The sequence below is a fragment of the Megachile rotundata genome, chromosome 8 (assembly GCF_050947335.1).
Source record: "Megachile rotundata isolate GNS110a chromosome 8, iyMegRotu1, whole genome shotgun sequence".
Classification (NCBI taxonomy): Eukaryota; Metazoa; Arthropoda; class Insecta; order Hymenoptera; family Megachilidae; genus Megachile; species Megachile rotundata.
This window is the reverse complement of record NC_134990.1, coordinates 17228184-17238820: the sequence shown is the minus strand read 5'-3', so window position 1 is coordinate 17238820 and position 10637 is coordinate 17228184. Positions and strand designations below refer to the sequence as shown.

Genomic DNA, 10637 nt, shown 5'->3' with positions numbered 1-10637 from the left:
TATTTTTACAACCGAATACTCTGAAAGCAGATCAGGGCATACCATGTGCCCTTACCCCTTCGGTTTTAACACGTTTATTCGAATACAAGGAAGAAGAATACAGAGGTGCAACTTAACTTAAGGAACCTATGATACTCATCCACGCGTGTTCTTTTGACAACATTAATCTTTTGTTAACACTTGTTTGTTCTATTACAAATTTAAATATAATTCAATCAGTTTCTAACTTTAAAGTTTTTGTACGAAGTATCTTTAGTTTTGTTGAATGACCTGCAATTCTAGACTTTTTCTCGATTTTCCGCTTTCCTTTTGGTTGTCGTTCGAATTTACAGTAGCTTGTTCTTCAGTTTCCGAGTTACTTTCCACGACATTTTCTATTTTTTCCGACCGATCGATGTTCGCAAAATTCTCGCTCAGTAGATTTTTGAAGTATATTCTGCTTTCGTCGAATTCCTGAAAAGAAGAGGTAGGGTTATTAAAATGCAACATAAAATTATACGAAATATTCGATTGAAACGAATTAAAATTACTAATTGCTGAATGCAACTGCTAGACGATTGATCGAGCATCGATTTTCTTTTTGCCATAGCTTCCCTAGACACCTTCATCAATTTTTCAGCCGACCTCTTCCCTCTCTCCATTTGTTCCTCGCTTTTTGGAGCATTTATGCTCTTCAATATCTTGTCTTTTAACGCAGCGTCCATCGTAGGATCGTCAGGGTCAACAGGTGGTCGTTCTTCAGGCTGTTCGACGTCCTTTAGATTTCTTGGATTTTTCTCAATCACCTCGATCAATGGCTGTGTTTGTTCCTTCTTCGACTGTTTGGTCTCCCTTGACGATAGAACGTCGCCTTTCTTTTCCTCGAGATCCATTTTCTTGCTTTTCGCGAAGTCTGGCTCGATCAAAAGTTTCCTGTCGTTGTTCAACCGATCCAAATGTTCGCAAAAATCTTGATAAAGATTCACGCCTTTCCTCGTCTCGTTAGACTTTTTCGAAGGTTCAGACCTTACAAAAGACAAATCCAGAAAGTCCATTTGCTCGTAATTTCTAGGTATAGAATAGTCTCCAGGTTTTCTGTTGGTTATAAAATCTTCTATGTACTGATCGATCAGAGGTGATTTCTTTTTCATGAAAGCCTTCGCCTCTTTCATCACGTGTCGTCTACATCTTTCAGCCACGTCGTAACCAATCTTTTCCTTTTCAGAATCAATTTCCTCGATTAAATGAGACCTTTTTATAGCAACATCGTCGGAGTCGTTATCGCCAGTCCTTTTACACGATTTCAGGGAACTTTTATTCGAGCTTTCAACCTTTGATCGCCGAGTATTCTGTTCCGAAACTTTACGTTCACTTTTTTCCGTCGTATTCGTAACAGTGTCGGAATTCTGTTTTTGATCGGAACTTGGTCCTTTCGTCGATTTATCGTAAAGATCGATCACGGTTACTATGGAATCGACATCCGATTCGTTATCGGTCGAATTACTCGACGCGTCGTCAACCTCTCTTTTAACAAATTTCTTTGGTACCTTCTTACGTTGAGCGTCTTCGTTCACTTCTTCCGATTCCTCTATGACTGGCAATTCGCAATGGCTACCTGCTTTCGATTTTCTTAAGTCCGCATTCACTCGACTTTTGCTGTTCAGTTCTTTGAACAGAGAGCTAAAGATACCGGAAGAAGGATCTTCTTGTTGCGTAGGTTCGTCAAATATTCTGTCCTCGTTTTCGGGATAGGTCTGCACGTCTTTTAAAAGAATTTTTTGACACGTTTTTAAATTTAGTAGATCGTAGACACTATCGGAGGACGACAGTTCTATTTCTTCCTTTTCTTTAGTGATTTTTTTATCGTCGGCTTCAAGGATTTCGATCTTCTTCGTAACCTTCTGTTCTTCTTCTGGTTTTTTCTTCGTTTCTTCTTCTCGCTTCTTCAAGATTTCCTGAACCTTTAATTTTCTTTCCTTCGTGTTCCACCATTCAATTTTTTCTTCCTTGGTGGCCGAGTCTGTTTGTTCGTTATTTTCGTGCGGCTCTTTTCGCATCTTCTGACCCCAGAACCCTTTCACGTCGCCGTTCTCCAAGACGATTTTATTATCCTGGACAAACTTGTCCATGTCCGCACAGAATCCCTTCATGTCCTGTCTGATGCTACTTAGTTGGCTGCTCAGAGGATGTGCATCATCTTTTCTTCGGTAATTGTCCATGATATCCTGGTAAAAACGTTCGTCTTCCTCGTTATTTTTGGTTTTCTTCGATTCCAGAATATCGCAAGAAACGGAGGTACTTTGAAAGGATTTTTTTTCCTCGGCAGCTGAAACGAAGAATAAGAAGAAATAGGCGGCTCAAAGAAGGGTTAAATCGACGTCTGCACGTATCGTATTCGGCATTGCTACATTATTTACTATCGCCGTGGTCCCCCTACCGGTACTTACAAGTAATTGCGGTCTCGTTGCTCGTCTCCAGGACAAGTTTCTCGTAATGGGCCAGTTCTCTTTCCAAAGCATAACCACCCGGTGGATCGTCCATGCTTCTTCTCCCGTCCAAAATTTCCTTGGCCAGCCTCTTCCTCTCTCCATCGCCTGCCACGTACTCCTTCTCTTCTGTTATATCTTCTACTAATACCGTAGGCTCTCTACTTTGCGATTTCTAAATAATACGAGATGATCTATACTTTACTGTACATTTAACAGATATGAAAATTCCCTCCGAGTCGCAGTGAATTTTGTTCGTATCGGAAGAGGTTTGAAACGTTCGAAAAAAAGTAGCGTAAATACCTGAGTTTTCCAGGGCAATACAAGCTCCGTTTGGTCGACGGGGGTTTTTCTTTCTTCCTCCGCCATTGGCCCGATTCCGTCGCTTTTCTCGATTCCTTTTTGCACGGTTCCGTCGTTCTCCACCTCCTCGTCGTCCGACGAGGACGCGGAGGAGCTGCAAGGGGATGAGACACCTGACTTTTTCTTCCTCTCCAGCTGGAGCTTGAACGTTGGATCGAGAAGAACAACATCAACGGGGGGTATCGCGTGGTGAATGATCAAATAGTGGATGGGACCGATGGGTGATATTATTCGAAGCACGAATTCTGTACCAGACCTTGACAAAACTAGTTCTTACCAGTTCGTTGCTCGTGCACACGAGCTTGCTCGTGGCAGCTACTTCTTCTTCGTCCTCCTTCGTCTTCTTCTTATCCTCCGCCTCCTTTTCGGACGTCCCGACCGGTTTGTACAGCTTCCTTTTGTTTATCAGGGCTTTCGAGGGCGGGCGCAGGTCCGCAGGTAATTAGCGATCGATTGAACGGATAACAGATTAGATCGGTTTGCAATTTTCTAAGCAGACGCTTCAAACATCGACTCCGAACGATTATGGACGGAAATAAATACTATGCTCGAAGCTTTGACTAGTCTACCGGTTATTTTTTACTTCTTCAAACCATTTCGGTAATCATTCGTTCGCTTCTTCGAGATTGCTAAAGTAAGTGGATTCCATTAGAAGCTCGCCTACCGAACATCCGATACGATTTGACGAAAAGTACCCCAAAATGGTACTCGCGTCCCAACAATTCGAAGCATAAGCTTCGATGAAAGTCACTACATGACCGTATTTCATCGATGTTCGTACAAAATGGCCGGTTCTTAACACTGAACCTATCGGCGTATAACGTGTACTTCATTTGGCATTAAAATGAAGTTGTCTATCTTGATGAAAATCAACGCAGATTTCAAGAAGAACAGCTTAACAAATTGTGTAACTTATAGTTGGAAAGTTGTGGAGCGGTCATTTGACCGTTTTGGTAGTTTTAGTGTTAAAGTCGAAACTGGTAAAACGCGATTCAAGAGTCGATCGTTTCGTATTTTTCACCTTTCGATTTTTACACACCTTGTACGCTGTCATTGATTTTCTTCTGCTCCGCGTCGTTCCAGCGTTTCCTTTCAGCAGCTTCTTCCTCGGGCCCTCCTCGCATCCTGTCTTCGCGACAGTTTCGTTAATTAAAACCTATCGCGCTTCCAAATAGGCTCAAAGAGATTAATTGTAATTTACCATGCTTCGGCGCACGCGCGATCTTTCGGAAACACTGGTCTGTCGTCGAGGTACCTCAGATTCTTGCATTTTAGGATCATGGTCTTGCGATACAGCTTGATCATCTTCAAAACTGGATTGCCTACCAGACGTACTACTCGTAATTCCTTCATGTCCCCTAGAATCTGTCGAATTTTCTACTTGGTTTCTACGTTCATTTGTTTTCGAAATCATCGATAAGTTTCGTGGCATAGTCGTCTCTAAATCGGAGATGATAAAGTTGAAACATTCCGAGACGTGAAATTGAACTCCTTAGTCGTAAAAATCGTAAGGAACGCGTTGTTACAAAACGTGCTTCCACCGTGGTGAAAATACGAAAATTACATCACACCCGAAGCGTTCCGAGTGGCTGAAACAACCGTCGGAGCTGTATACGCCCGAGGCACACGATTAAGGAAACATAACGGACTCACATTAACAACTTGCTCGGTGTCTATCCTGTTGTGAGAAATATCCAGTACCGAGAGACTGTCCAGCAATCGGAGATGTTCAATGTCAGCGGTGTCTTGTAGGTAGTTGTGCGACAGGTTTAGAGTATTCAGGAACTTGAGGCTATCTGAAAGCAGAGGCACGTCAAGGTCAAGGTCATCAAGGATACCAACATCGACTAGTACGAGATTCACCGAGATTCTCGATCCTCCTTATAGTGTTGTGAGAGAGATTCAGGGTGTCGAGCTTCGTCTGATAATCAAGATTCTCGATTTTGCCGATCAGATTGTTCTGAAGGTACAGACACCTTAATTCGCTTTGATTTTCCACATTGGCAATCTCGCGGATCCCGTTGTTCTGCAACCACAAACACTTCAAACCCGTGTACTTTTCTAGATTCTCGATGAAAGAGAAACCTGAAAAATGTAACCTCTAATTTTTTCTCCTTTTATTATTTTTGCTAACGTCGAGACGCTCGTTAGATACTTCATAAATTCCCTACGACTTTACGTTACTTATATGTAAGAGTATGCGCAAAGTTTATGTAATACAGGATTATAATTTCTGGTAAACGATATAGGAATGTTCATTTTATTTCTGAACATATTAACCTTTGTAATGCAGATAGAGTACGTCATTCAAGTGCGGTGTCTGATAGAGCTTTTGCAGCTTGCATTGTTTCTTCAGGTAATCCTCGGTCATTCTGAAATTTCAAATCATTTGCTTCAACGCTTTGGAACGTATTGTATGCTCGCACTACTTTACCTGACACCGTGTCTTTTCTCGTCGAATTCGTACACTTTTCCTTTGATGTACGTCCTCTCTTCCCTGTCCTTGAGAAAATGCCAAAATAAAGAATCTTCCGTCTCGGAGATGATGTCCTCGACAATTCCAGTGATCATCGTTTTATCCGCTTCCTTCGACTCCTCGATAGTACTCGAAGTTTCTTCTAAATTGTTAGAAATGTCTGACCCAATTGTTTCTTCGGACTTGTTCCCTTGAACCACTTCACGTTTCGCCTTCGAGTCGGTTTCGTCTTCGACTGCTTCTTCTGCTGGTTCCATATCCTCTATCGGAATAACTCTTAAACATTCTTGTAACTTTTCTGTTCGACGTTTTTCGTCTTCCTCTGTTTTAAATTTGAAATTCTCGGCTACCTGATCTTTCGTCAAAGGCATTTCGATATCGCCAGGCTTTAAACTTCCTTCGGATTCGTTATCGGACTCTTCAGGAAATTCATTATTGGAGGACAAATCGTTTGTCTCGACTGCTTTCTGTTCTGCGACGAGTCTCTCAACCTCGTTGAACTCCATCGATAGATCTTTTAAGGCCTCGTTCTTCCTGTTTTCTATTTCTGCTTTGCCTTCGGCGATTCTTTTCAGTCTTTCTTGAACTTGTTCCTCGGTTTTCGGACAATTTGATTCCGTGATCTCTGCCAATTTTTCTAGATACTCTTCTGGAGAACTTGGCTCCACATGCTTCGATCCTGTCTCTGGTACAGGATCTATCGAAGCTTCTTCTTTCTGACTCGTTTCGATTTCCGTCGACGTTTCTTCGACTTCTTCCAACACCAAAGATTCATCTCGATCGCGAGAAATTTTTGGATCCAATCTATTCAAAGCCGCTTCGAACTTCGGATCCTTCAAGTTGTCTCTGAATTTAAAGTAAGCGGAAATGTTGACACTGGGAGAGGAATATATCAGTTTCTTCTCGTGCTCTTCGTCAGAATCGCTCGAGAAATCAAAATTGTCCGATCGTTGTTCTTCTTTTTCAGTCGTGTTATCGTTATCGTCACGTTCTACGTTATCGAGACTCTTTGTCTCCTCGTTCACTTGTTCCAACAAATTTCCATCGATATCCTGTTGATCTTTCTCGTTGCTATTTTCCTCGATTGTCCCGTTATCGTTGTTAACATCCTGTTGATCATTTTTACCTTCCGCGCTCACGATTTTTGAATCCTCTTTGCCGGACACGGTTTGAGGTTCGATTTTGATCTCTATCGTCGAAATCTTCGGAGAAACAAGACTTCTATCGGGCGATCGATCAAAATCGTCCACGTTTTGGCAGCACAAATTGTTGCAACAATTGTTGGACGAATTATCGTCTCGGACCAGAGTTTCGCAATCTTCGGCGTCATCGAACGTTAACGTGTCGTCCATATCGCTGTCGCTATCTTTTTCAGCTTTAGTCGAATTATAATAGGACAAATTTTCGCAAGTCACGTCGAAGATCGCGTCGCAATCAAGATACGACAACCAGTCGTCCTCGGTATTCACTTCCGGTATCGATTCTGTCGTGGATGCTTGCTGGTCCAACGATGGACCTTCATTTTTTTGTTTATCTGCCTCCACTTTTGTGTAAAGCTCTGTAGGTTGGTTGTTCAAAGCTTCGAAATCCGCCGACGAATCTTCCGGCATCTTTGAAAAATGATGCATCATTGTGAACAACGAATGTAAATTAAATCTGTTAAATACAAATTGTATTTAACTTAACAACGTTAACCGCGTCTTCAAAACTTACCCCTGTCTGTTCGCAAGAACGAAGATTATTAAACAAAGAGATTCTAACCGATTTTTTAGCATCCAAGTCGATACTCTCTGGAACGTCGAGCCTCGTTTCGATGGAATGTTTCTTATCAATCAAAGTAGACTGACAATCATCGTTTTCTTGCATCGTACTCGAAGATATTTTTCTTGCAGCGTTATCGTAGTCGCGGTACAATGCTTTTTAAAATTCTTGTTTACTTAAAATTCGTGAATTGGAACCTCGAAAACACACAAAACTCTTCATAGCAACACATGCCTCTTCGATTCCGTTTGATCGATAGCCTCTGAATGCTGGCGGCACTTCAGATCGCTCGGTTCTTCGACTTGAAGTTATGTTCAAATTTTATTTAAAAGTTATCGAGATGAAATTCTGGGATTCTCAAGTTTCGAAACTATGGATTTATGGATTCAATGTACATATCGAAAGCAATTGCGTTAGGGATGAAGAGTATGGTAGGCTCGTCAACGAAAGTCAGATATAGAATGAAAGTTAATCGAAAAGCAAAATTCCAATGATCGGGGTCGAAAGACGAAGAATACGAAATGTGTACTAGTAGCTGCGTAGAAAGACGCGTCTTGGCAAGTAGACGACCGGGAATCGCCTTGAGGGAAAAAAGGAGAATGCAGGTCGACTCGTTGACAGGCTTGCCTAGACTCGAGTTTACACGAATGGCCAAGCCGAGCAACCGATTTCCCGTTTCCATCGATCCCGATTCGTCGCGACGCTTGCGAATCGACACTGAGCTTTTTTTCCGCTGAATTATGTTGATAGCATTCATTCTCGAATATCATCGTCGGTGCAACCGAGTGGAAAAACAAGTGTTATCTAGACAACAACGAAAGCAAAACGAGCTGACCGAAGAATAGATATCAACCAAGATACCCTATAAACAAAATCAACTCTGGAAGCAATTTGCGATCACCTGTGTCTTCTCCTCGGAAGAGAAAGAAAACGATTACGTTGCGTTGGATCGTTACGCGTCGTCGGACCACGTGCTAGATCGCCACCCGTTATTGCAGTTCGAAGCGTTCCGAAATCGATTCTCTTTGAAAAATTAGGAAAGTCGTGCAACGAAAGATCAGGGCGTAATTTTCTCGATCGAACACAACTGTTTCAGTCCCGATGGAGAGATCGAAATCTCGGCATTTAATGTATACGACAGATCGCGTTCATTTTCAAGCGACTGGTCGTGATTTTCGTTCTCTCCGATGTAGGCAACGCGTTTAATCGGTTAAGCGATTAAAAAACCAATTTCCATAAATGTTTCACCGAATAAAGAAGACATTGTAATGGAACGGATCCGATACGGAACGGTGGTAAAAAATCAAATATTAATCTATCGCGCTTCTCCTGATGGCGGCGTGTTCGCCTGTTTTATTCATCGGAGGACGATACAGAATATCAGGTGGCCGGAATTAAAATAAATTACGACCGTATTACCGCATACGAGATTTCGTTGTTGCGTAGGCAAGTAGATAACTCGCTACAGGGTCGGCGGAAACGGGAAATTGCACCACAGCTCCATATTCGAGGCATTCCTACTTTTTTTCTTTCTTTCGCAGACGCTCCTTTCTGCGCAGTTTTCTCCGCAGTTCGTCGTCGCTATCTAAAACAATGTGGAAATTAGATGCTCGGTATTAGACTATATGCAATCGAACCAGTAACATCTATTCGGTGCCATTTCTGTAAAACAACTATACAGCCTCGTTATTGTTCTATTCCGTTCTTACTAGTTTCTCTCGATTCCGATATAGTATCGGCAAACGATTACTACTCGAAAATAAGTGGAAATGTTTCAGCGAAGGATTTAGATGGAAAAGCGACCAGGGTCATTCGAAGATAGCGTGACTATGCTTCGATGATCGCTAATGACGGTGCACCATTATTTATCGTAGATAATATTTCTGAAACGTTTGATGCTTGCTGACACAGAAAACCGAGAACATTACAAGGAAGTTACACGTGTACTCGACGCCGCGTAATAAGACACTAATTCGTTCCTAGCGACAACAACGTGAGTGATATCAGGTTTTTTTTGGCGCATCGATATTGCGCAACGTTTTCTTTTTTTATAACTAACGCACCTTGTTCGTCGTTTCAAACTAAAAGCGTATCGTGATCATTAGAACAAATAACATTATCTCGGAAAATAATCGTTTCTTCGAAGAAGGCTTCCAAAAAAATCTTACGGATAAAGTGGTATTTGAGTTCCATTGCTACAAGTGGAACCGAAAGGAATGCAAATAATAAAAGGGTAAAAACTTTTCTTCTGTCTCGAAAAACAGTATCGTATTTAGTTAACTTTCATGAGGAAACTGGTGACCGTAACCTCGGCGACAGCGTTGTCTCACGATTCGAAACAGAGTTCACGCCTAATTTTCAATCACGTTTTCCCGATATACCGTTCTTAATACAACGTTCCGGATATACTATATGGAAAACGAGAGGAAACGGAATAAACTTACAACCAAGGAAAATGAACCTCTCCGAGAAACGTTTGTTCAAGGTGAATCTTCGAAACTGAAAAATGATCACGGTGTATAACGGAAAAATGATATGACATTTGAAACTGCTGTTGAATTATTGAAGTGTGCGTGTCAGAACGAGAGGGAGAGAGACCGAAGAGGATTAAAAGGCTAGAGGGGAGATTAGAATTTCATAAGGTGATTCGATGAAAATATTCAACCGTGGTTAACTTTACTTTTCGATGTATATCTCGTAACCTTGATTTCGAAAATCAACTACTTTGGAGGATTCTTTGGACACATCTTTCTGTTCGTCAAAGTCGAATCTGACACGATTCGGAAATAGAAAAGTATCGCTAAAAGTAACACGAACGATTTACCCACAATTCTTAATATAAAATTACCTCCTTCGTTGAAATAAACCGCTAAGTCGTAAAATTGCTTGATTTATTTTATACTCGGAACATGAATGAGGATCCGATGAGCTTTAATTCGATGTATTATAAGTAGTATTTTGAAATATTTTTACGCGATTGTATCTGCGAAATTTTGATTCGCGAATGCATAGAATTAAGAAAACGGTACAGTTAACGTATCGAACGATCGATTAAACGTGGCGTTCGCGAGACATCGTGTGACCATGACCTCGAGGTTCGCTCATCGCTCACTACACGATCCCTCGTTTTGTGTACTAACACGTCAAGATCGAGACGGATGTCCGATCGTGCGGCTCGCATGGATCACGGATTCGAATGCATTATGTAATTGACGGCTTCCTTTTTTTTCCACAGTTTTGTCCCCCCCTCGATCGTGTCTTTCTGTCCCATTTGACGCTGTCTTTTCGTTCCTTTTTCTTCTCGAAAAGCAAAGTAGCCGTGGGTGGACGGCTCTTCTCCTTGAGAATTAAGGATCCCGCCGATAGGGCGAAGAAGGTGGAATCGTATTTGAATACGCTTTGAATCCGCGATCGACCGTCAACGGATGATTTTGGATCATCGAAATTCGTCGATTTAAAGAACCACGATCTTTGGGATGAGCTAGCGGACCATTTTAAAGTGTAATCTCTTTGTCAGCTGATCGCCGATTTATACATTATTCCGTCTGCTCGTTTGTTCGGTTAAATAATGT

General features: G+C 41.7%; 1 protein-coding gene across 2 annotated transcripts; it reads right to left on the bottom strand.

Moving 5' to 3' along the window:
• Positions 1-14: 14 nt before the first annotated feature.
• On the bottom strand, positions 15-10611 carry LOC100881639 (uncharacterized). Of its 2 annotated transcripts, none has more exons than XM_076534556.1 (12): positions 7018-10611; positions 5263-6914; positions 5109-5200; positions 4692-4913; positions 4482-4624; positions 4030-4193; positions 3868-3953; positions 3106-3239; positions 2769-2969; positions 2427-2640; positions 531-2305; positions 15-453 (listed from the first exon to the last, which is right to left on the bottom strand). In XM_076534556.1, exons 1-12 carry the CDS (start codon positions 7168-7170, stop codon positions 253-255), a joined length of 5037 nt encoding a protein of 1678 aa, XP_076390671.1. In that variant the 5' UTR covers positions 7171-10611; the 3' UTR covers positions 15-252. The 2 variants fall into 2 exon arrangements, with proteins under 2 accessions (XP_076390671.1, XP_076390672.1); XM_076534557.1 differs by having other exon boundaries at positions 7066-10611.
• Between the last annotated feature and the right edge of the window lie 26 nt (positions 10612-10637).

What these genes read in the sequence shown, in the direction of transcription:
- LOC100881639 (XM_076534556.1), bottom strand. Translation starts at nt 7,170, where the DNA reads ATGCAAGAAAACGATGATTGTCAGTCTACTTTGATTGATAAGAAACAT. An exon ending in GAGAAAAGACACGGTGTCAG is followed by an intron (nt 5,201 to 5,262) that starts GTAAAGTAGTGC and finishes TTGAAATTTCAG; the next exon opens with AATGACCGAGGATTACCTGA. An exon ending in TATTGCCCTGGAAAACTCAG is followed by an intron (nt 2,641 to 2,768) that starts GTATTTACGCTA and finishes CGTATTATTTAG; the next exon opens with AAATCGCAAAGTAGAGAGCC.